The sequence below is a fragment of the Humulus lupulus genome, chromosome X (genome assembly GCF_963169125.1).
Source record: "Humulus lupulus chromosome X, drHumLupu1.1, whole genome shotgun sequence".
Classification (NCBI taxonomy): Eukaryota; Viridiplantae; Streptophyta; class Magnoliopsida; order Rosales; family Cannabaceae; genus Humulus; species Humulus lupulus.
The window spans coordinates 37,088,634-37,116,212 of NC_084802.1; the positions used below are offsets into that span (position 1 = coordinate 37,088,634).

A 27,579-nucleotide genomic window follows, 5' to 3' on the forward strand; every position below is an offset into this window, starting at 1 on the left:
GAATTCATGCTAAAGAATTTTTCAGAGATAATCTTAAGATTAATAACAGAGACTCGTGGACTAGGCAGATTTAACTGCTGAACCACGTAAAAAATCGTGTGTTTGATTTGTTTGTTCCGTTTGGCCATCGTCATCCATTTTTTTTGTGCTCTTCTTTTATCTGTTGACGAAAAACGGCGTCAACAATAGCATTAATTAATATAATTAGTGGGGTGATTGAAAAGTTGATACTTACAAATTTCGAAATTATAATAGCATTTAATATAATTTTGCAATTTTGAAAATATGTATAAATCCAATAATATTTCAAAATTTTCATTATAATTTTCGAAATTTGCCTTAGAATTTTCGAAATTAGGGTTTAGATAACCACAGTTGTGCAATATTAATTTTTTTTTTAATGTTAGGATATAGATAATTAGTTAGAGTCTTTGAATATGAAGATGTGCATTTAATATTTAACATATTTTCAATAATTAATTCTCTAAAATAGTAATTAGTGTAAGCCCTAATTAATGTATAATAATATAATTGTTATAATTTTTTTTAAGAATACTAAATCATTTTTTAAACCATTGTGTTTTGATGGGAAGTTGAAAAGTTGTAATTTTAATAATTATATATAATTTTTTGCATAATAATAGGTAATTTCGAAAATATGTGTAGGTTCTATGAACCTTTGCTTTGTAATTAAGAATCACCAGAATGTTTAACCAATAGAACTACACCTAAATTTTTAGAAATTATAATAACATTTAATATAATTAGTGGGGTGGTGGAAAAGTTGATGCTTATAAATTTCGAAATTATAATAGCATTAATTAATATAATTAGTGAGGTGGTTGAAAAGTTGATACTTACAAATTTCAAAATTATAATAGCATTTAATATAATTTTGAAATTTTAGAAAATATGTATAAATCCAATAATATTTCGAAATTCTCATTATAATTTTCGAAATTAGGGTTCAGATAACCACAATTGTGCAATATTAATTTTTTTTATTTAATGCTAGGATATTGATAGTTAGTTAGAGTCTTTGAATATGAAGATGTGCCTTTAATATTTAACATATATTCAATAATTAATTGTTCAAAATAGTAATTAGTGTAAACCCTAATTAATGTATAATAATATAATTGTTATAATTTTCAAAATTTTCATTACAAATTTCGAAATTAGGGTTTAGAGAACCACAATTGTGCAATATTAATGTTTTTTTATTTAATGTTAGGATATAGATAGTTGGTTAGAGTCTTTGAATATGAAGATGTGCAATTAATATTTAACATATATTCAATAATTAATTGTTCAAAATAGTAATTAGTGTAAACCCTAATTAATGTGTAATAATATAATTGTTATACTTTTCAAAATTTTCATTACAAATTTCGAAATTAGGGTTTAGAGAACCACAATTGTGCAATATTTTTTTTTATTTTAATGCTAGGTTATGGATGGTTGGTTAGAGTATTTAAATATGAGATGTGCATTTAATATAATTAGTGGGGTAGTTGAAAATTTGAAAGTATTATATTATATTTAAACATGATAAAAATTAATAGGATTTAGATAATAACAATTAAAAATTAATAAAAAAATAGAGAATATATTAAATTAATATGGGAAGTTGAACAATTTACATCCATAATAATTATCTTTGATGTACAAAATTATAAATTCCAAAATATTATTGGAATTTTTTTTTTTTTGCATTACAATAGGGTATTTCAAAAATATGTATAGGTTCTATGAACCTTTGCCTTTTAATGTGAACATGTCATTTAATAATTGTAGATAAAGTTGTGTTGATAGAATAAATGTGGATTAATTCATTTATAAATATATATCTATTATATTTATTTTTATTATTTTATTGGGAAGATGAATATGTATCTTTCAAATAAATAAGTCTTTCTAATTAAACATGCAATGTTTTGTCATATAAATATTGAAATTCAAATGTTCCCACATTTTCGAAATTATATGTAAAAATTGTAAATAAAATTCGGATTATTAGTATATAATAGGATTTAATACATGCTGAAATTTGTGTAACAAATATAAAAATGATTTTTTTAAACTATCTCAAATCGACACATTAGACAAAATTTACTAGTTTGTAGCCACTGTCCAATACATTTTTCATGATATGTGTGTGTGCAAGGTAACTTTGTAGCTTCCAAACCAACATGAACATTCTTAAAGCAAATAGAACATACAATTTGATCATCTTTAATCAAAACTCTCTCCAATCTTTCAATGGATTGCTCGCTTGCCGCCACGAAATTAATAGTCATATTATCCATATACTCCTCACTATCAACGTCACCATCAATGCCAGAATCGTGTTGTGGAGGCAGATCATTAACAAAAACATGAACATCCACTTTTACACAGAAATTAAAATCATCTTCGTTCCACATCTTTCGAGCGTAATCAATAATTTTATCCGAAAGAAAAAATTTAGAAGGATCGAGATAAGCCTCACCTAGCATCTCGTCAATGATAACTTTGGCATGGTTATTTTCATTGGCCATCAACGTTTGTCTTGAAAGAAATACAATAGTATCGCAACAAACAGAGTCTTCCATGCCGTTATCGACCATCCAATTTGTAAAATTTGGTTCGCTACTAGTTAGTGGATGTCGTGAAAATTTTGCGAAGAGGTGAATAACAAAGAAAGAATCAGAACCTTCACCTAGACTGATGGTGTTATCAATATCACCTGTTACTATTTGGTAGTATGGATCACCTATAATTTCGGGAGGAGCCATAATCCGGGACTAGAATAGTTACTTTTCCGTTATAACTCTAAGCAAAAGATGAGATAAGAGGAGGAAATCTATAAAATATATAGAATCAACTTGTGTGTTCACATAAAATAGAGAGAATAAAAGACATCAATGAAGTTGTTGTGTTTTAAAAAAAATATTATAGGTACAATTAATAACATTTGTTGAAATATGTTACATGATAAAAACATAGGGAAGATAAATAGTGGTCACTTGGTGAGATGGATAAGCTACCAATCTTAATTTCCATTAACATGGTTTTTTTTTTTTTTATTTAAGAAAGGTAACCGGATTTTTTTTAATTTATTTATTTTATTAATAAATTTAAATTAATATTATATTTTGGTTGTTTCATTAAATTCTCAAAATTTATTTAGTTTTTAAGAAAAATTAATTAAATTTTTTAATATCTTCCAATCATAAAATTAGAAAGATTTATCTTATCAAATTTGTACTTAATTTTAATTTTTTTAAATTCATTTATTTAAAAAATTATGGTAATTGTGTTAAATTGCATAAATTATTATTGTTATTTTTTTTTCTGTTTTTTAAAATAAAAGGCCAACCGTACGTGTACATGCACAAAAAATTTAGTTTTCGTTGAGGGTAATTAATCTATGGTTAGTTTCATCTTTTAGGGAATCTTGGATTGAAATTTTGATATTCATATAATATCATAGAGTCTCGGATAGTTGTACAATATATTTTCAGTTGATACAATTGAGAATTTAGAAGGGGATCCGATCTTGAAAAATTATTACTAGATAACATTGCACTAAGCAGACCTAATTATGACATAATGAACCGTTCCAACGTACACTAGTAAACCAATACTACTGCTAGGGTCTCATATAGTGGTCATTCTGAGTAAGATAGAGTAGTGAATTTAGAAGGGGATCCGATCCCGAAAAATACTACTAGATAACATTGCACTAAGCAGACTCAATTATGACATAATGAACCATTCCAATGTACACTAGTAAACCAATACTACCGCTACGGTCTCATATAGTTGTCATTCTGAGTAAGATAGAGTAGTGAATCTAGAAGGGGATCCGATCCCGAAAAATTATTACTAGATAACATTGCACTAAGCAGACCTAATTATGACATAATGAACCGTTCCAACGTACACTAGTAAACCAATACTACCGCTGGGGTCTCATATAGTTGTCATGCTGAGTAAGATAGAGTAGTGAATTTAGAAGGGGATCCGATCCCAGAAAAATATTACTAGATAACATTGCACTAAGATATAGTAGTGAATTTAGAATGGCATCTGATCCCGAAAAATTATTACTAGATAACATTGCACTAAGCAGACCTAATTATGACATAATGAACCGTTCCAACGTACACTAGTAAACCAATACTACCGCTAGGGTCTCATATAGTTGTCATGCTGAGTAAGATAGAGTAGTGAATTTAGAAGGGGATCCGATCCCAGAAAAATATTACTAGATAACATTGCACTAAGATATAGTAGTGAATTTAGAATGGCATCCGATCCCGAAAAATTATGACTAGATAACATTGCACTAAGGAGGCCTAATTATGACATAATGAACCGTTCCAACGTACACTAGTCACCAAGATAACCTATACTATATGTAATAATATACAGTGCATTATATTTTTTTCAACTTTTGTGCTTACATTTTTCTAATTTTTTTTATTTTTCATATTTTAAACAATACATATAAATAATAATTTTTAAAATATTTAAATAAATAATATTAAAAACTTGTTAAAATAAGAGGCTTTTTCATAAAAAAAAAAAGACATTATTTTTTTAAAAATAATGATGAAAATAATATAAAATAAGCGTTTTGAAATTAACAAAAAAAAATTAAATAATGTCAATAATTTTTTTTGAGAAAAAGTGTTAGAAATGAATATAAAATTAATTTTTTGTTTAATTAATGGAGTGTCTTTATATATTATTGGAGTGCAAATATAATGTCCCTAATAAACAAATATATATTTTTTATTTTGAAACAACAAACAATTTTTTATTTTAAAATTTTCATTTAAGGTTTTTTTAATTCTAATTTCGTTTTGTATTATTAAAATAATTCTCATTATTAATAAAATCAAATCAATACTATAACTTAATGATTTATTAAATTCTCGATTTTTTTTTTAGTTTAGGATAAGAATTAATTAAATTTGTAAATATCTACCAATAATAAAATTATACAGTTTCATCTTATCAAATTTTCATTTAATTTTATTTTTTTAAATTCATTAAATCAAAAAATTGTGGTAGTTGTATTAAGTGTCTTAAATTATTAATGATATTTTCTATTTATTTTTTTAATGCATTTAATTGGTCAAATTTGTAATTAAAATTACACTGGTTGAAATTAATGGGTGATTTTTATTAAAAATTTAATATTAAATTATAAAAATTGGTAGTAGCCGAAATTAATTGATAAATGATTCAAAAAGACAATATTAAAGTAAATATTGCTACATGATTACTTATTACATTTGGGAAGTAACAACATATTAATTATTTTTTCATTAAATTAAGAAAGTGTGGTTCTTGCATTAAATGACATAGTTTAATATTGTTATTATTTTTCGGTTTTTGAAAATTTTTTTTTGTTTTTTTTAATGCATTTAATTGGTCAAATTTGTAATTAAAATTATAGTGGCTGAAATTAATGGGTGATTTTTATTAAAAATTTAATATTAAATTATAAAAATTAATAGTAGCCGAAATTTATTGATAAATGATTCAAAAAGACTGCTACATGATAACTAATTACATTTGGGAAGTAACAACATATTAATTATTTATTCATTAAATTAAGAAAGTGTGGTTCTTGTATTAAATGACATATTTTAAAATTGTTCTTATTTTTTCAGTTTTTTTTTTTTTTTTGTTAAATGCATTTAATTTGTGAAATTGCTTATTAAAATATAGGTGGCCGAAATTAATGGGTCTCTTTTATAAAATATAAATAATATTTAATTAATGTGAATGCATGATTAGTGTTTACATTGGGAAGTTACAACATATTAATTATTTATTCTTTCAATAATATTTTATTTTTTATTTTAAAAAAATCTAAAATATTTTATTAAGAATGTGAAAGGTTGCATTGTTTCTTCATAACACACACTATAAATATATTCCCATACAACCCAAACCGATTGTCCTATTTTTTTTTTTTTAAAAATCAAGTTTTACAAACATTCAACTACCATGTCTATCATCAACATATCAGATTCAACCTATTCAAAGAATGAAGATAACTCTTCACCATTTGATTCTAAAGATGATGAAGTAAATTCTCCATTGAAGAAGATCAAGGTTGAGAAGTTTGACAATGATGCAAAGTCTCAATTGAAGAATATCAAGACTGAGAAGTTTAGCGGTGGTGAGAAAGATGTGAATCCACTTGATGCTCAACTAGAGTACAATCCAAATGTAATATATTTCAATATTATGTTCCAAAATTTTAATGAAAATATCAGTCGTCTACTTGAATTGAAGAACAACATGGATGAATTTGTTCGAGAGATGACAAGATGCACTTTTGCGATGCAAACTCTGCATGAATCAGTGGCCAACTATTTTGATGCAGAGAGGAAAAAGAACGAGGTGTGGGAGAAATATTTGAAGGAGAATGAGAAGAAGATGACAAAGAAGAATGACAATTTCTAAAATGCTTCAAGTGATTTTTTTTTGTTTTTTTTTTTTTAAATTTATTGTTTCTATGTGTTTCCTTAGGTCTTACTATAATATTTTTATTCTATTATGTTTTAATTTTTTTTATGGACATTTTCTTAAAAGGATTTGTTATGAAAGAAACTTTTATTTGTTTTTGGGTCTTCAGATAAAATCTTATTATTATTTATTTATTAATATTGTTAATAATTTTGTTGAAGTGAAATTATCCAATTTTTTTTTAAATTAATGCCAAAATTGTATATTAATTTTCGGTTTTCAATGTAAAATTTTAATTAAAAATTAACAATTTACCATTAAGCAATCTCTAAATTAATGGATATTATAAATTACCTAACCAATTATATTAAATAAATAAGATTCCTTATTGGGCAATATAGGACTAATAAATAAATATCTAATTTCAAAACAGCATAATTTGATTTTCCCAAGAGAATACAAAGAGATGTTTCTTTTAAAAAATCAAAATAGTTTTTTAATGCTAGCCGAAATTTTTTTTTTAATTAGTGCATGCCGAAAATAATGATTTAAAAAAAAGTTTCAATTAAAAAATATATTTTCAAGGTAAAGAATATCAATAGTTATTGGTTATGATGTAATCTTATCAATAAATGTTCATTTATTGATAATAGAAAATTTGAAAAGTTGTATTGTTTTGTAGTTTATGGAAAAAATAAAATTAACTAAGTTAACATTTTTTGGGGAAAAATGAAGAGTTGTATTGATTCATTTTACCTATAATAAAAGTAGTTTGGCATAAATCAAAGTTGTTTTTTCTTTTTAAATTTGTATTTTATACTGTAATATGGAAATATTTATTTCTTATTTTTGTTTTGATGTTCTATTATTGTTAGAAAAACTAATAGTCATCCATTATTTTAGGGTACATAAAAAATCATCAATTAGTTGTGATTTCCAATATAAGATTTAAATAATAAAATCTCAAATTTGAAATACTAATTTCGAAATTAAAATTTAATACATTACAGAAATTAAAAAAATATATTTCAATTAGTTCATTGGAAATTACATATACTTGCACCAAATAATATTTAAAATGCTACATTGGAAATTAAACAAACTTATTTCGATCAACAATATAAAAATACAAAATTAAACCAAATTACTACTCCACATCTCCCTATTTATTGATTACATTGCTACTATCAATGATATCTTGACTATGGTCTTCAGATATTTGAGATGCTTCACATAGTTGCTGTACAAAACAATAAATAAATAAATAAAATTAGATAAACATATACCAACCAGATAATGTTTCATACTGTAAAATTTTGAAATTAATTAAGATATACCAACTAGACGACGACGAAGTTGATGGATAATATTATTTGAACCATTTAACCTATCTCTAGATTCAAGGATCTTTGTAACCAAAATATTTTGCAAACCAACAACCATTGTGAGCAAAGCATTTACTTTTGTCACCCCAACCTGTAAAAAATAAACTAATATAAAATTTCAAAAATAATTAAAATAATAATAATAAAAAAAATACATACACATTTTACATGGTCTGGAATTTGAAGGTTCCCTTTGTTTACATCTGATGGTATATTAATGGTCATTGCATCACCATCTTCATCAGGTATGACAAAACTCTATGGTGGGATAGGAACATCACGGTCTACCTCATCTACACATACATGGTTTTCGTATTCCTAATTTTTAAATAGAAAAAATATTTTAGAAATATATAATCGAAGTGTTCTAACATAAACATAAAATGAGATCTCAATCATAGACACATATATAGATATGAAGATATTACCTTACAAAAAGAACAATAAGATTCACTATGAAGACAACGCCGAGTTCTACTTTCGAACATTGAAGAGGACGACTCCAAACTTTTCATAGGAGATCTATACGGACGAGCGCGATCTAAAAGCAATTTTGACCTGATTCGATTAGGAGACAATGAGTTATCATAAAAAATTTGTCTCTTCTTTCCAACCCTTCCTTCTAAATCCTTAGATCTACTTCTTTTATTCTTCATCCCCTTCCCCTCTACTCCCATGTGTTTTCTCTCTCTCTCCCTTTCTATTTTTTCCTCACACGTTTTTTTTTTCTTCTTTCTCTCCTTCACATGCTCACGAAAATCATGGTGAAATTCTGATTTTTTTATGTTTATTTTTTTACTTTGAAAGAAGAAGAACAAGAACAAGAACAAGAACAAGAAGAAGAAGAAGAATAGAGAGTTTAAGAAATGAGTGTGCATTTATTATGAAACCCTAATTTTTAAAATTTTAAATTAATTCAAAACTTGAAAAGAAAGCTTACCTCTTATTGGTTGGAATCACCATTCCTAATAACCAAAAAAAAAAGTCAATTTCGAAATTAATGCAAAAAAAAAAAAGAATCTATGCAAAAAAAAAAAAAAAGAATCTTTACTTGTTGGTAACTTGATGTACCAAGTCACCTACATGCAATGTCAGCATATTTGCACATTTATCCAGGTACCCATGTGTGGGTAATAACCATTGAGAACTTTTCCATATATATATATATATATATATACTTGATATGATAGATTTATGTAACTTTTTAGTCTTAGTTTTTTTTAAAAAAAAATTATTATTATTTTATATTTTTAGTTCTTTTTTTTTATGTGTGGTAGTTGTATTTTTCAATTTGTTATATTTGAGAAATATTTTAAAATTTATTTGAAATATTATCTTCAATCAAGAGAAAAACAATAGAATATATTTATTTGAATTGATTGGAGAAAATTAAGGAGAAGTTAAACTTAATTTGTTGGAAAAATCTGAGATATTTTGAATCTGAGACAATTTCGGTATTTTGATCATATTTCCCTACTCACATATCCGATTTATTTGTTTTTCGTTGCATTCGAAAGCTTATTCAAATCCCTACAAAAGCTTGTTTCATAAAAAAAGTCAAATTCAGATGTTTACTAAGTGATATTTGACGATTGCGCATCCCAGAGATATGTGATTTGAACTTCAAATGAATATATTTTTTAGCATCATCAAGTGACAAGTAGAAACATCTAGAAAATTATTTTCACAACATTGTCACTATAAAAAGAAGAGTAATGATATGTGCACCCAAAATATGCACCCAAACATTACACACAGTGACGTGTCACTGCTTTTTAAAACAGTGGACCCCAATTTTAATAAATGTGATTGGCTAAGCTAAACTGTCATATTACTGTGTGTAATATTTGGATGTATATTTTGGGTGCACATATTATTACTCTAAAAGAATGCTTTGGATTATTTTAGAGAGCTCTCTCTTACTTCTTTTGTTTAATGCTTGATCACTATTGAATTGAATTGAGATTTAGGATTTTACACTTGAGAGATGTAATCTTAAATTGGATGACATAAGAAAAGTGTGGAATGAGAAATTCTATGATTTTCATTAAGAGAATCATATTTCTTAATGAATTCTTATTTAATTAATATTAAATGGAGATATCTTGTTGATTAATTAAGAATAAAATCACTTACACTTGAGAAAGTTAGATGATTTGAATTAGGGTTCTTGAAATTTTAAAATTAGTGGAATAGATTGGGATAATTGATTAACTGAGATTCGTAATTTGAAATAGGGAAATCAATATTCTAGGTTAGGTTTCTAATATCTGATTTTCAATTCATTTATCGTTCTTATTTTATTTTGTTAGATATTCTTATTTTTTATTTCTCTAATTAAAATTAAAAGCTTAAAGGTTTAGTAATTAGAAGAATTAATAATCAATCTTTGTGGGATCGACATCCTTTTTCAATCAAAATTATACTAAAATAACATCGTACGCTTGCATTAATAAAATCTATATCAATACTTTAGGGAATATTTGTTAAAATATCACAACTCTTTAACAATTATATTTTTTTTCAATATTGTCAGAAAAACACATAAATATATATATATATTAATTAGCAATTATAATTATGAATATCACTTTTGCATAATCTTCGGGATATATGTTAGATCTTATCAAGCATCTATAATAAATATTTTGTTTTCTCAATATGACATAGATATTTGACTTTACTATTTCTAATATAAACATTATAAATAACTATAAAATAAGAGAAATCAAAATCAAATATGTGATCTTGATTTCTCTATAGTGTTTATTTTTATAGCCTTAATAATGGTAAGATAACAATGGTGAGATAATTTTTTTAATATGTTTATGTCATTCTTTTATAGTTAATGACATTATTTATTTATTTAAAACTTATATTTTAATTAAAAAAACATAACAAAAATAAATTAATATAATTTTAAAATAAAACTAAGTAAATATGGATTGCAACTTACTTTTATCTAGTAAATATGTATATATACTAGTTGCAAGTCACGAACAACACAATTAGTTTTGTCATTTATCAAAAAAATAATTATTAATTACACCAACTTATAACTAAAATAAGTAATTACGTTTAATATATAAGGAAAATAAATCATAGTTTTTAATTAATGATAAATTTGTAAAGTTATATAATTTTAATGATGTTTATTTTTATATATTTTGTTAATTTTCAAATATTAAATATGGGGTTTATAGTTATTAGAGCCATTTTATTTTGTTGAGGGCATCTAACAATCAACAATCTCCTAGTTCATCTATTTTATTTTGATTTTGGTTGCGATTCTAAAACTTATACAGCCAAGGGTGATGCAAAATTATGAGAAGCATGATCGAGAATGAGCTTGTGTTGAAGGAAATCGACAAGGATTGATTGATGCGACATTGGATAGAGTGGCGCTCACTGATGATGTTGGACAAATATTTTTCTGGGTCAAATTTAATCAAAAACAAAGAGATTACAGGAAAATATAATTTTATTTATTTATTTTGTTCTATTTTATATTTATATTTTTATTTACACATAAGCCCTATTTAGAATTTTGATTTGAAAATATTTTTATTTTTATTTTTTATAATTATTGGACTAATTCTAAGGCAACATGTGACACCATATAATGAACTAAATAGAGTTTTTTTAAGGAAAAAAAGAAAGAAAAAAATTGGGTTTCAAGTGCAATTAACTCGTTGCTGATGTACACCACCAAATTTGTTAGAGAATATGAGATTTTGTTTGGAATCTGATTTTTTTTTCGTAAACTTTTGTTACAAATCTTGGTGTTTTGTGCAATCTAGCGATTTTATTAATGTTAGTTACCCAAAAAAGGTTATGCAAAATTTTGTTACAAAATATACATTTTTTAATTGTGAATTACTCTATAAATGTTGTTTACAAAATATTTTATCTAACTTTTGTAAATGTTGTTTTAAAAAAACTACATTTGTCACTTCTTATTTTTGTAACAAAAATACAATATTTTCTCCAACAATAATTTTTTTTTTTATGAATTGCATATATTTTTATAAATTTTTCATTATTAAAATTACAAAAATGTAAATAAAAATATAAGAAGATAAAATAATATATAATTATATACAAAATTAAAATTAGTTATTTATGCATAAGTAATTTTTGATCAGTTTGTAATATAGAAACATATATACAATATGGGTGTTTATTTGTTTGTCTCCTTATAAAAATTGTGTGCAACAAAAATCATTTCAATTTGAGCTCAAAAATAAAAGTTACAATGATTGAAAAATAAAAGTAAAAAATACAATATAACAAATCAAATAAAAGGGTTATTACCGGCGAAAATACCCAATGTTTACATGTTGTTCCACTTATACACCCAATCTTTATTTTTCGCGGTGAATATACTCAAACCCACATGAACTGTGTCTCCGTCACTACTTTACCCCTAACAGCGTTAAAAACGCTTACGTGGCCAATTGCGTGTACAAAACCAGACACATGTGCTTTAAAATATTAACTGCAAATCAAAAAAACAAATTCCAACGGCTTGAACAGGGAATGATTTCTTTATACCCACATTTCATGTAGAAAAGGCAAACCCACATTCAAAGTTTTTTCTGAAACTAATTTCTTGAGACTACAAAGATCACAGAGGACGACGACGAAGACTGAGGACGAAGAACCCCCTGCTTTTTACCATTTCGAATTGAGGAGGACGACGAAGACTGAGGACGAAGAACCCCCTGCTTTTTACCGTTTCGGATTGAGGACGACGACGAAGCAGGAGGAGGAACTGGAACAAAATGCCCATGCTTCAGACTGAGGACGAAGAACCCCCTGGATATGGTAAGCCCCTGACTGTGTTGTGCATGTACTTTTGTGGGATATTCTTTGTTTTGTTTGGGTAATGTGCTTTGTCGTATATCACATGAGTTTGTCCATTTTCCCACTAACTTTCTTTGTATTTTTTTATTATCTGATATGCTAGATCTGTGTGGGGGCCATTTTACTGTGGCAATGCACCATGGAGGAAATTTCTTCACTCCATTTGGCAACAAAAGGTATCATGGAGGTAAAGTTTCTTTTTTTGACTGGAATCACACTGATTACTTCAGTAGATATGAGTTGGATTGGATGGTGCAATGCTTAGGGTATAAATTGCCTGTGGGTTTTTTGTGGAAGCCTAAGGAGAAGCATTTGAATTTGGCTGAAATGGTAATTGGTGATAAACAAGTTATTGAAATGGTTGAAGATATGATGAGGAGAAAGTATAGACAAGTGGATATTTTTGTGGTCCAACCAGAAAAAACTTTGGAGTTGGAATGGAGTAAGGAGAAAGATGCAATTCCTTATATCCCAGAACTTTCTAAGAAGACGGTGTGCACTATAGAAGAGTTGCCTGATGATACAACTATCCCAGCAGATGTAGTGGTCAACCCATTATCAAATGATGAAGATCCTTGGTTTGATCACAATGAAATTAGATATGAGGATGGTCCTGAAGTTGTAGACATTGACTCTGTGAACTCTGAAGATGAGGACCCATTTTTTGTTGTCAATATGCCAGAGGAATGGACACAATCTAGTTGTGTCATTGAAGACTTGCCTGATGATGCAGATGTAGTTGTCGATGTGGTTGTCAATCCAAAACTCAATTGTGTTGCAGAAGAGGCCCAAGTTGGAGAAGAGGTCGAATATGAGTATGAGTATAATGATTTTGGCCCAAGTCAAAATGATGAAGCTGATGTTGGTGAGAATATTCAGAGTGAAAGTGATGTTGGTGAAAGGGGTCTAGAGAGTCAGCATGATGAAGCTGCTGTTAATGAGAATGGGCAAAATGAAGGTGAAGCTGCTGTTAATGAGAATGGGCAAAATGAAGGTGAAGGTAATGAAGAGTCTGAATTTGTTATGGAGGAGGAGGAGTACATGCAGAATGAGGGTGAGGCTGAAGAGATGTTTGCTAATGCTAATCCTGCAACATGGTGGCATTCAGTTACAGACGGTTGTAGCCAAGCTGATCCAAATGATGATGAAGGTGCTTATGTTAGTGAGGAAGACCTACAAAGTTTGTCTAGTTCAGATGAGGATGGTAATGCCAGGAGGAGAAAAAGATCCAACAACCAATTCAATCATGCAACAAACATGGATAACTTCAGATTTAAATTAGGCATGCTTTTTGCTACCGGGACCAATTTAGAACTGCATTGAAGGAGCATTTTATTAAGATTAACAGGGAGTATGTTTGGCTGGCCAATGACCAAAGTCGGGTAAGGGCAAAATGCAAGAGTGCAGGCTGCAATTGGGTCATTTATGCAAGAGTCCAACTGTCAGACAAGCGCTCATTCAGGGTAAATACATTGGTGGATAGGCACACGTGTGGATTGGTTTTCAACAACAAACATGCAACCTCCAATTGGCTTGCAAAGCATTATCTTGAACAGTTCAAAATAAACCCAAACTTAACTTACTCTGGTTTCATGCAGCTAACAACACGTACTCAGTTTTCAAGAACAACAAGGTCAACTTTCTACAGAGCAAAGAATTGTGCAAGAGTGATGTTAGAAGGAACTATAAGGGAACAATATGCCATACTGGAAGATTATTGCAAGCAACTGTTAGAGACAAATCCTGGGAGCACATCAATATTGAAAACCAGAATGCAGGATGGAAAGAGGTTATTTGAAAGGGTGTATATATGTCTTAAAGCTTGTAAAGATGGATTCGTCAATGGTTGTAGGCCCCTTATCTGCTTGGATGGTTGTTTTTTAAAAGGATATTGCAAAGGAATGTTATTAGCTGCAATTGGCATTGATGCAGCAAATGCCATGTTTCCAGTGGCTTATGCTGTAGTGGAGAAGGAGTACACAGGTAGTTGGACATGGTTTTTAAATTTATTGAAGGAGGATTTGAAGATTGATGAACCAGAGAGATTAACAATGATTTCAGATAGGTAAAAGGGCTTAGAAATAGCATTAAGTACTGTATTTCAAGGTTCGGAAGTGAGATTCTGTGTGAGACATATGCATGCCAATTTCAAGAAGCAATTCCCTGGACTCTTACTTAAGCAAATGATGTGGGCCGCTGCAAGGGCAACAACTAAAGTGGAATGGAAAAATAGGATGAATGAAATTAAGCAAGAGAATTTCAAGGCGTATGAATGGCTGATGAAAAAAAACCCAGAAGAATGGACCAAGTCTCATTTCAGGGAGCATGTGAAATGTGACCTTCTTATTAATAACCTCTGTGAAAGTTTCAACAATGCCATTCTTGATGCCAGAGATAAATCTATTATCACTTTGCTAGAAAATATTAGGCATTGGATGATGAGTTTGTTCTGCAATAGAAGAATGAGTGTCTCTAAGTGGGTGCATCCTGTTTCCAAAAGAATTATGGACATCATTGAGAAAAACAAGAATGTTGCTAAGCATTGTTTCCCTATGCTTGCTGGAGGTGGTAAGTTCCAGGTAAATTTATTGCAAAGCATCAATGATCAGTCATTTGTTGTGAACTTGGAAACGAAAACATGCACATGTAGGCTATTCCAATTGTCTGGCATACCATGTGGGCATGCTTTAGCTGCTATCTGGTTTTCAAACCTAGATCCAGTGGGATTCATAGATGACTACTACAAGAGGCAAGCATATGAAGAAACTTATGCGACACCAATCGAACCAATGCCTAGCCCAGATAAGTGGCCTGACACTGGTCTGAATCCGATACATCCTCCAACAGAGACAATTTTACCTGGAAGGCCTAAAAAGTCTAGAAACAAAGAGGCAGATGAACCACCACCTACTACTGCAACAAAGGCTAGGAGAGTTGGCCAAGTTAATCACTGCAGCAATTGTAAGCAAACAGGCCATTCACGAGTAACATGCAAGAATGCAACTATGGAGGTAATCTTGGTACACGGTATGCCAGACTTGTATTCATTTGCAGTTAAAATGAATGTGATTTGCTTAAGTATGATGAGTTATGTTTTTGGTTTAATTACAGCCTGCAAGGCAAAAAAAGAGAGGAAGACCACCATCTCAGAATCCTACTACTGAAACTATTAAAAGGAAGGAGCGAGCTAAGAGACAGAAGCAAAGGAATGGTGGTTCCACATCTCAGACCAACTAAGAAGCTGCTCTTTAATCTTAAACCCTTTTGATGTAGAAAACTTGTTTTCTTTTTGGTGTAGTCGCCATACAATATAGGCATTACCATACTTTTGACATGTACATATTCAGTCTGACTTTATCAATATTTTGGGACATCTTGGCCATTAGGAATACTTTTGACATGTAGACATTATGCTACTTAATATGTCATATGTTTGCTCTGTAAAGTTGAAAATATTAATCAATGACAAAATATCTGGTTTGGTGCATCATTCTATTATGCTTGAAAGCAACACTAAATAAATATATTTCTTTTACATTCAATGAAGCCATGATTTTTTTTTCAGAGAAGGGTCGAACACTAAATAAAATACATAATTTTTATTATGCTTGAAAGCAACACTAAATACAATAAACAGGGAAGTCGAACATTACATAATTTTTTTCAGCCAATACACAATTACAAAAAAAAAAAAAAAAACAACATCATCTTCCTCACATTTCCCTTTACCAACCAGGAACTTGCATGAACTCTTCCATCCAAACTCCGATTCATATAGCCACAATTTTGACATTGAAAAGACTCCACACTAGGTTCAAAGCAAGACTCATATCTATCTTCATATTCATAATATCTGCCCAGATCACCATCAAACTCACGTACTCTTCTTAGCAAACCAGGTATCACCATCTTTGACCTTTCACACATAGGGGGGTCAATCCATTGGAAATAGTTACAACCCCCATTCCACTGTTCACAAATAGTTTTCTTGAATTAATTTATTTCCAAGCTAATAATATATAAAGGAAAAAGAAGACAAAAAATATAAACAGGCTCACTTTCATCCTATAGCAAGATTTGAACCGTCTCCCTGGATTATCATCGGTCCATGATGTCCTCTCCACTGTTTCTGCCCCACAATCACAATGCTTACGACAAGCTTGATATACACCTTGTGCCCTAGATCTCGACGACCTCATTTTGGCTCCACCTCGGTTTATTGATTCGCCCCAAGACACACTTGGGTCTTCCCCTTTCATCTCTTCTCTCTTCTTCTTCTTCTTCTTCTACAATGGAGATCTCTCGTGCATATGGTATTTAAGGATTTAAAGCTTTTTTTTTTCAATCAATAATTAAAAACTTACCTGGGCTAAATGATGTGTCTGGTTTTGTACACGCAATTGGCCACGTAAGCGTTTTTAACGCTGTTAGGGGTAAAGTAGTGACGAAGACACAGTTCATGTGGGTTTGAGTATATTCACCGCGAAAAATAAAGATTGGGTGTATAAGTGGAACAACATGTAAACATTGGGTATTTTCGCCGGTAATAACCCCAAATAAAATAACATAAACTTAGAATAACCAATCATAAACTTCTTAATATATTTGATATATTTACACCTCTGAAATAATTGACTAGCAAAATGTCATCCTATATATAAATTACATAATTATAACATTAATAAATAAAAACAAACATAAAAGAGAAATTTAAAAAAAAAAATGTATACAATGAGATAACTTCATAAAGTAAAGTCGGTAAAAGAATTTGAGGCCAAAAAAAAGTCCATTAAAGAAATTATATGAACCTATTATATCATAAAAAAAAAAAATTAAATATCAAAATAAGAAAGAAATAAGAACACATTTATAAATAAATTCGGTTGAATAACCGAGCACCTATAAAATAGATATAAAAACAAAATAAAAATAGAAGGATGAATAAAGAAAATTGGGAAATAAAACATTTAAACTTACAAAAGTTAAAATGTAATAAAGGAAATAACACGTGCAGTACTTTTCAATAAAATTTTGTAAAATACTATTTTATCTTCACTTAAAATGTAAATGACCAAATTGTATAGCAAAAGTATTATTTAGCCTATTATTAAATAAATAAATTATTTAAATTTATAAGAGAAAAAAAAAAATTTAACAACGGCAGCTGCTTATCCACGTTTCTTTTATATAAGAGAGAAAACCTCATACGAAAACCTCCACAAATGAGACCACTTCTCACATCCGTCCAGATGACAAAACAACATTGACATATTTCTCATAACAGCTACATTGAAACGGTAACGGCGTCTCTTGGTGGTGAAAACTCAAGGAGACCAAAAATAATAATTCGCCTGCGAATAAACCTATTTATTATGCTAAATATGAAAGACTAGTAGGAGCAACGTCGATTTAGAAATCCAGATCATGACCAAGAAATCAAGTGCAAATCTTCAAGAAAGTGTTTTGGTAAGCTTGAGGAGTAGACTTGTTGAAATTACCACAATGACATCACATTTAGTTGGAATAACATAACAATATTGTGAATACAAACAACATTTACATGGCGACCTGTCTTTTATAGAATCGTTTGTACAATAAGTAAAAGTGAGACAAAGCAAATTCACAACTGATTTCTCACTTATGGAATTGAGTATTTAAAAAGAAACCGTTTGAAGCAATTTCCCAGTTACTCCGAGTGAACAGTCCAATACATCAGCCCGCTGCACGCACAAAATAAAGTTCCAGTTAATAGTCTAGCAGCGACAGTAAAACACGCAAAAGTGTAAAAGAAACCACATCAGCTGCTAAATCAGCACCTGCACTAGACATTCTTGATGACTCTGCCAATGACTCAAATACTCTTAGAATATTCAGTCAGGACCACAAGATGAGCAAATCACCTTTTTGTAACAAATTCTTGTTATTCAGAATATTTTCTGTTAGAGATTTATAGCAACGTGTACAGAGTCTATTGGACCCCATTTTGTAATTGTATATTCACAGAATATTATATATATATACGATTACTGTAGCAGTCTCAATTTGAGCTGCTTCTTCTCACTAAATTCAGTCTAAAATATCATTTTCTGCATATATTTTATCTAAAAGAGTATGCCTATTTTATCATGAAAGTGCATTTGATCAGTCAGAGCCAAGAAAGAGCGAGCGCTAGCAATGGCAGTGCAGGTGTGAGTGCCAACACACAAAAATACAGCAATCAAAAAGGGAGTTGAATATCATTAATAAATGTGGCTGTGGGTGTAGATAAAGCATTGAAAATTGTATTTAATTTCATATTTGAGACATAATAGAGGATATACAAGACAAATGCATCAACTACACCAGAAATTGATTGGCTCTAAAAAACAAAAACTAAGAAAGCACCATATGAACATCCCAATTATATTATATATAATAAAAACAATTAAAAACAAAAAGTGAAAACCACTCATTCAAACCACAATAAGTTCCAAGAGAAATTTTTTGAACTGGTAAATAATAAAAAAGGATTAAAAAAAAGAAAAAGAGGAAGAAAATACGCCCCTGAATAATGTGGAAATACAGGAAGATAAGAGAGTTAAAGAAAAGCTGTTCTACCTGACCAACACAAACACACACTGCAAGACACCAGCTGTTCCTGTCCATACCGAAGGGCCAGTTTTCACAAGTGAATCTTGTATCAGAAGACCCACTGAAGCAGCGAGAGAAACAAAGGACACAACATATGCAAAGAACAGCCAAAGCTTCAACCTGTGGTCATAAAAAAATTAAAAAATTACCATCCATCACATATGACAAGCAATTGGAGTCTTAGACAAACAAATAATTTGCATGAAATAGATAAGACACCAAAAACAATACAGTGGGAGCATTTTTCTTAGGAATAAATTATTAACATTATTTATTTGGTAAGGGTCTAATCACCAAAAGTTTGCATATGCTCTTTGGGTAATAAAATTATTTGAGTGCAACTTTACCTAACTGCCAAGTCCAGTTCAAGAGAAATATATATCTTTTATAACTGTCGGTGTCCAGGCTTCACCCAACCCGACAGTTCCATTGGGAGACCTCCCAGTGGCCCCAAGATTTTTTACCCCAAGGGGAATCTGGTATGATAATGCTAGAATTAACAGTAAGGAATTTAGTAACCAAGCTCAATAATGCTCCTTAACAGCCTTTTCATTGAAAATACCCAGAATTCGAGAGCTGGGTTCTCTCCAAATACAATCTGATTTCTCAGTAAAGGAATGCACACTTTGCTCTACTTCTCTCCTCTATTTATACGAAGGCTTATCAATTCTACCGTGTTCCCCTTACACAATACAAAACCCCTTCTAACTAACTCTCCTCACTCCTACTCTCTGCTGACCTGTTATTCTTTCTGCCCTTACCCCTCCTAGCATAGACATACGTCAATGGTGGTCTAACATTACCCCCGACCCAAAGACGCACATTGTCCTCAAGGTGGAAGTCTGGAAATTGCTGCTGAACCGTTGCTAAATCCTCCCAGGAAGATTCGAACTCAGGTAGATGCAGCCATTTGATCAACACTTGCGGCTGTTCCGTATGTGTTCCCGGTCTCATGTCCAATAGCGCTTCTGGTTCGAGGAGCCACTCCAGTTCTTCTGTCAGTTTCTTGGGGAGGGTGGTAGCTGTTTGGTGCGGACCCAAAGCTAGTCTGAGCATAGACACATGAAAAACAGTATGGACCCAAAACTTCATCACGCGCTTGCAGATTTTTTCTACAGCCGACACAATCGTTTGGCTACCTTCTAACCGAATTAAAGGTGGTGGATCTCTGTGGCACAACGCCTTGAATGGTGTCATTCCTGCTGCCGAATGATAAGACGTATTGTACCAATACTCTGCCCAAGCTAACCATTTTACCCACTGCGACAGCTTAGAGCTTACAAAGCAGCGTAAGTATGTCTCCAAGCACCTATTAAGTACCTTGGTCTAGCCATCCGTTTGTGGATGGTAGGCTGAGCTATGCTTGAGCATTGTCCCTTGTAACTTGAATAGTTCCTTCCAAAAAAGGCTCAGAAAAATTTTATCCCTATCCGAGACAATGGATCTTGGAATACCGTGTAACTTGACCACCTCCTTAACGAAAACTGCAGCGACCGTGGCGGCTATGTAAGGGTGCCGAAGAGGAACAAAATGCCCATACTTTGATAAGCGATCCACCACCACAAGAATCGAGTCAAAACCATTAGATTGTGGAAGACCCTCTATAAAATCCATTGAGATATCATCCCATACTTGGTCCGGTATTGGGAGTGGCTGTAGCAATCCGGCTGGCGATTGGGCCAAATACTTACTCTGCTGGCATATGTGACATTCAGCGACGAATTTCTGTATATCTCCCCTCATCCCGTGCCAATATAAATCAGCGGCTACTCGCTGAAATGTACGAAATGCCCCTGCGTGACCCCCCACATTACTGCAATGATACTCCATAGTAATAATGGTATAAATGGTGACGAGGAAGGAATAACCAACCGCCCTTTAAACTTTAGACAATCCTTAGCAAAAGAGTACCCTACGCAAGTTTTTCCTGCCTGAAGTTTCTGAATAATTTTGGACAGATTAGGATCAGTGGCTACATGGTGCTTCAAATCCGAAATTAAAATCATGTTGGGGATCGACAATGCTTGGCACTCCACCACCTGAGGTACCCTCGATAATGCATCGGCAAGCTTGTTTTCAAGGCCCGGTCTATACTGTACCTGAAAATCATAACCCAATAATTTCGTCAACCACTTTTGGTGCTCCGTTGCTACCATTCGCTGCTCAAGTAAGTAGCGTAAACTCCGTTGATCTATCCGAACAATAAATTGGCGGCCCAACAAGTAAGGGCGCCATTTTTGTATAGCTAACACCATTGCCATGAGCTCCCGCTCATTTACTGATTTACAGCGAGCCCGAGGAGAAAGTGCTTTGCTGAAATATGCTATAGGGCGCTGCCGTTGCATCAATACGGCCCCAAGGCCTGTACCCGAGGCGTCCGTTTCCACCACAAACAGGGCTGCGAAATTTGGCAGAGGCAAAACTGGGACTTCCCACATGGATCTCTTCAATGCTAGGAACGCGTCTTGTGCTTCCTTACTCCAGCCAAAAGCATCTTTCTTTAACTGGTCCGTTAACGGTCTTGCCAACTGCCCATAGCCTCTTACAAACTTCCTATAATAACTGGTAAGGCCGAGAAAACCCCTTAATTCTTTCAGATTTTTCGACGCTGGCCACCGTGACATTGCTGCCAGTTTCAGCGGGTCCACTGAAACTCCTTCCGCCGAGACAATGTGGCCCAAATATTCCAATTTGGACTGCGCAAACAAACACTTCTTTTTGTTGGCATAAAGTCGATGCTGGCTGAGGCGACTTAAGACTAAATCCAGGTGTTGTAAGTGAAGCTCCAGTGATGTGCTATAAATGAGTATATCGTCAAAAAAGACTAACACGAATTTTCTCAAAAACTCACGAAAGACGTCGTTCATCAAGGCTTGAAACGTGGCTGGAGCATTGGTTAGGCCGAACGGCATTACCAAAAATTCGTAGTGCCCCTCGTGTGTACGGAAAGCCGTCTTTTCTATATCTCTTGCTGCCACTCTTATTTGGTGATATCCGGATTTAAGGTCCAATTTCAAAAAGACCTTCGCCCCATATAGTTCATCTAATAACTCGTCTATCACTGGAATAGGGAATTTGTCAGCGACCGTCTTGCGGTTCAAGGCTCTATAATCAACACAAAATCTCCCGCTGCCGTCTTTCTTTTTTACGAGGAGTACCGGGCTCGAAAAAGGGCTCGTGCTGGGCTGTACTATTCCTGCCTGTAACATTTCAGTCAACAACTTCTCTATCTCATCCTTTTGTATCTGTGCGTATCGGTACTGTCTAACCGATATTGGACTCGACCCCTCCTTCATCGTGATATGGTGCTCATTAGAATGCGGAGGAGGCAACCCTCTCGGCATGTGGATAACCGAATCATGCTTCTGTAAGATATCCTCAACTTCGGGCAACGTAGTTGTAGACAAGTTCTCGGTATTGGCTGCCAATGCCCCAAACTGAATCCAGTATCCTTGTCCTTCTTGTTGAACCGAGTGAATCAAGGCTTTCAGGGAGATTTGTGATTTGCACAAACTGGGGTCCCCCTGTAATGTTACCCACGACCCCCCTACTTCGAATTTCATCACCATTGTTCGCCAGTTGACCTGCATATTGCCCAACGTTCTCAGCCATTGAATGCCCAAAATTGCATCAGCACCCCCCCAATTCCAAAGGCAAGAAGTCTGTAACCGCCCGTAACGAACCTAAATCCAGCTCCACATTCGTACAAATGCCTTCTGTACGCACTCGGCCTCCTGTTCCCAACAATACTCCGTAAGCGGTTGTTGTTGTAATCGGTAGATGAACCGCCTGAGCCAACTCCTTCGACACAAAATTATGTGTGGCTCCACTATCAATGAGCACCGTTACTGGATGCTTGGCTATGGTGCCTGATATTTTCATTGTATGGGTTGATTTCCAACTAACGAATTCAGGGACAGCATCGCCAATTGCTCCTCTTGCATTGTTTCGTCACCGGATTCTGGGCTGGACGGGGCCGATTCTTGACTTTCAGATCCTTCTAAGTCATCGGCAACCAACATGACATGGAGTGCCTTCTGTTCGTACACATGCCCTCTGTGAAACTTCTTATCACAACGAAAACAAACTCCACGATTCTTCTTGTCTAGATATTCGGCTTCCGTCAATCGTCGCATGATCGGGGGGTTCGTTTGGGTTCCCGTTGTATGCCCTGTACTCGCCTTTGGTTGGTTAGAGTCGCCGAAGAAGATGGTGTGCGAACTCCTCGTCGAAGAGGGCTGGGGTGTGAACCTTGGTATCACGATTGGGCTCGGGGCAGCCCTAGCCATACCCCCTTTTTGGTGAAAGCCCAATCCAGTCAAATGATGACCCTCTTCAATCCTTTGGGCCATTTCCATGATGTGGGCCAGGCCCGATGGCTGCAGCACGTGTAAAGGGCCCTTGATCTCCTCTTTCAATCCCTTGATGAAACAGTCCTCCAGAACGTGTTCTGGAACTCCGACCACCCTCGACGCCAGTGCTTCCCACTGAATCCGGTAAGCCCTCACCGTCGTCTCCTGCTTGGCGGATAACAGCTCCTCCGTCGCCGACCCCACTGGAACCGACCGGAATCGCACCATCAGCAAATGTTTCAACAGAGCCCATGAAGTGATTGGGCGCCTGGAATGTTCCCACTGGAACCACGTGAGTGCATCCCCTTCCAACCCGATAATCACCGCCTCCAACATGTGAGCTTCTGTGAGACGATTCAACAGGAAGTAATGCTCCACGCGAAATACCCAGCCATCTGGGTTCTCACCCGAGAACAAGGGTAGTTCCATCCGCGGTGGCCTGAAATCCCGAGCTGTGTGTGGCTCCAATGGCGGTGTCGGATAGCTCGATGAAGGTGCCGGTGGTGAAGGCGTCGCCGACGGAGGACCCATCGGTTGATGCGATGACGAACTGTCTCCTTCAACTTCCTTCCCATGTCGATCCTCCGCCGCACTCATACCAACAGCTCCCATACGATTGGAAGATTGCAACAGCCGAGTGATATGGGTAATCAAGTACTCTACCTTCTTCTCCAGTTCTGGGATCCGCTGTGTATCAGCACATAATGCTTCCAATTCTTGCGGAAAGTGCTGCACCTGTGCTCGAATTTCCGACACCTTCTGCCGAAACTCCGATTGAACTTCCTCGATCTTCTCCTCCACCATTTCTATTTGAAAATTCGACTTAGGTCCCACAGTGGATCTGGGCTCTGATACCACTTGGTATGATAATGCTAGAATTAAGAGTAAGGAATTTAGTAACCAAGCTCAATAATGCTCCTCAACAGCCTTTTCATTGAAAATACCCAGAATTCGAGACCTGGGTTCTCTCCAAATACAATCTGATTTCTCAGTAAAGGAATGCACACTTTGCTCTACTTCTCTCCTCTATTTATACTAAGGCTTATCAATTCTACCGTGTTCCCCTTACACAATACAAATCCCCTTCTAACTAACTCTCCTCACTCCTACTCTCTGCTGACCTGTCATTCTTTCTGCCCTTAGCCCTCCTAGCATAGACATACGTCAATGATGGTCTAACAGAATCGAACCTGGGGCCATGTGCCTACCCTTACCGCTAGGCCAACCCCTTGGGGTTTGTTCGAGAGAAATATATTGAATTGTCTTGCCCGACAAGAAAAAGAATAGTGATCTTTTACATCGATACAAAATATGTTTATTTCATTATACTGTTCCATGGTGCATTTCAGTTTTACAAGGTAGTTTTCAAGTAACATTGGTTGACTGGTAAGAACATACATTCACACTAGTGTACTACAATTGTTCAAACCCAAATATACAAGGATCACTATTATTTTAGAAAATGATAAGAGGTCTCGTGATTATCTTAAATCAAAAGCTAGAACCATCAAATCAATTGACAAGAAAATGGATCAGCACTTTTTGTCTTGAGCAATCTAATATTAGTTTAGTCCAATCATTGGAGAGAGCAAAACTTTGGTCCAGCCCAACAACCAGATTACAATAAACTTCTTGCCCTCTGACAAATTACCTTTTCCCAAGATCAAAGTTTTGAAAAACTATATTCCATAAATTGCAAGATTGCCCAGCACTAAGAAACATCGTAATATCACAACCCATACCCCCTATGCTGTACACAATAAGTCAGGCATATCAGATAGTATTAATTAAGAAATACCTGATTTTCCCTCCCATCTTTTAAGGTTTTGTCACTTTTCTGGGCGTTCTATTGAACAAGCTAGTAAAATACAATACCAGTATCTATACCTCTAATTCACCTGCTGCTAAACTTCTTCTTCAATTTCTTTTTTTTTAATAAGAAACAGTTATTAATTAGTCCTAGCTGGGGTTCGAATCCCAAACCCATTACGCACACACATATCCAACCACTTGAACTAGCCTCAAGTGGCATTGTCCGGTAAAACATTGATCATCAAGAATTTGAAAATTTCACATTTTCCTGTTTTTTCTTTTTTATTCAGAAGTACTTATGTATACATCTTTGTCAATGAGTTGATGTAAAAGAATGATTAAACGTTTGCAACTCATTAAGGAACTTTATTCTGTAACATTCCCCACCCTAAAGATGACCACTTTGCACCTCAGCAGAATAACAAACACATATGCTGAATACAGATTCGCATTAACATACATTCAGGTAAATAAATTGATAAAATCTATAAGCATGAGTACAATGTAGATATTAGCAATCTGAAAAGATGTCATGCCTGTAGTTCAATATAACATCAGTACAAGCCTTATTCTATCAGAACAGAAATTATGCATATCCACCCAAGGAAAAAAAAAAAACTCAAAACAATACAGCTTCTTTCTTGATATCCAGTTTTTCAAGGGTCTCCAAATGACAACAGAGTAAATGATCAGTTCCGCACAATGTGATATTTAACATTATCAGGACCACATTCCAATATCACCACATTTACTCCCTACTTCTGGCATGAACTAATGACTAATGAGATCGGCACTTCTGTTTTATTTCTTTGAATACTAATTTAGCAGAAACCCATTTGTTAAATTATCAAATAGTTTACTTTTTTATTGAAAAATAGCCATTTGGACCAAATGTCAGCCTCAATTTCTCCATAAGTTTCAAACGGTCTCATACAGATTCTAAGTTGATCTAGCAGTCGTTAATGTACATCACCCAGCAGAAAGCATCAATATCTCATCAGATCACACAACACTCATGAATATACTTCATAAGGTCTCATGTTTCTGAGCTTTCTAAGCACAAAAACATGACAAACCATTCAATCTGCAGTTAAATTCCCTAATACTAAAAACCCACAAATATTACTACTGAAAGCTAATTAAAAGTCCAAGCACTCCCCAACAAGAAATATATGTAATAAAGTAAGAGAGGTAAATTACATACCTCCACTCGCCTTCTTCGTAGGGAGAGTAATCAATGTCTTCTTTCCTAACACAATTGAACATCAAAGCAGCCAAAGACGCGAAAATGCCTACAAAAACCACCCATATCAATCACAGACCCAATCAAAACCCTAAGACCTAACACCGCATATATATAGCAAATAATAGGGGGGGGCAGAGAGTTGGAAAGGAAGCAGTCGAACCAGGGAGATAGTGGAGGAAGGAAACCTTGACGGAGCTGCAAACAACGGCGTCGATCCAAAACCACCAACCGGCCCCGAAGATAGCCCCAGATACACCTGGACCGAAAATTGCCCAGAGCTCCACCAAATCCATCTAGGGCCGCTTCGTTTGGCAGAAAATCTTCTTCTTAATTAGACTGTAAGGGTCGTGATAGACCTGACGTGATTTCTCAGACTCCTGACCTGACTTCCTTCCCTTCTCTCTCAATTTTCGATTTACTCGTGGATCATTACTATACACAATATAATACAATACACATACATGAAGGAAAAAAAAAAAATCCTATCAATTAAATAATAATAATAATGAATCAAAACTTTATTCTAGTAAAACTTGCATAAATGAATATTTGATAAATTAATATAGATATGGGCTAAATTATGTTATTTTAGCAATGATTTTATATATATATATATATATATTTATAGAAATCCCTCAAGTATGTTATGTCTATTATAAAATGAGGACATTCTTCTCATCAAACTTAACATATTTTATAAGAAAGATTTAATTTTTTTAATAGTCTAGATATGATGCTAGATCTATAGGTATATGCGTCATTTTATTTAAAGAAAAAATGTAGGTTTTACTACAACAAAAAGGGTCTATAGCAT

The 27,579-nt window shown here is 33.1% G+C and overlaps 2 protein-coding genes and 1 long non-coding RNA gene across 3 annotated transcripts; 1 reads left to right on the forward strand and 2 right to left on the reverse strand.

Moving 5' to 3' along the window:
- Window positions 1-14,860: 14,860 nt before the first annotated feature.
- On the forward strand, window positions 14,861-16,212 carry LOC133805716 (uncharacterized). Its single transcript, XM_062243877.1, has 2 exons — window positions 14,861-15,736; window positions 15,837-16,212. Exons 1-2 carry the CDS (start codon window positions 14,861-14,863, stop codon window positions 15,960-15,962), a joined length of 1,002 nt encoding a protein of 333 aa, XP_062099861.1. The 3' UTR covers window positions 15,963-16,212.
- Window positions 16,213-16,300: 88 nt separating this feature from the next.
- On the reverse strand, window positions 16,301-17,271 carry LOC133805081 (uncharacterized). The gene is made up of 2 exons (XR_009878825.1): window positions 16,784-17,271; window positions 16,301-16,694 (listed from the first exon to the last, which is right to left on the reverse strand). It is a non-coding gene; the product is annotated as an uncharacterized LOC133805081 (long non-coding RNA).
- Window positions 17,272-18,210: 939 nt separating this feature from the next.
- LOC133803143 (uncharacterized) lies at window positions 18,211-27,233 on the reverse strand. The gene is made up of 4 exons (XM_062241102.1): window positions 26,926-27,233; window positions 26,724-26,811; window positions 19,323-19,475; window positions 18,211-18,445 (listed from the first exon to the last, which is right to left on the reverse strand). The coding sequence occupies exons 1-4, from the start codon at window positions 27,056-27,058 to the stop codon at window positions 18,412-18,414; spliced, it is 408 nt and encodes a 135-aa protein (XP_062097086.1). The 5' UTR covers window positions 27,059-27,233; the 3' UTR covers window positions 18,211-18,411.
- Between the last annotated feature and the right edge of the window lie 346 nt (window positions 27,234-27,579).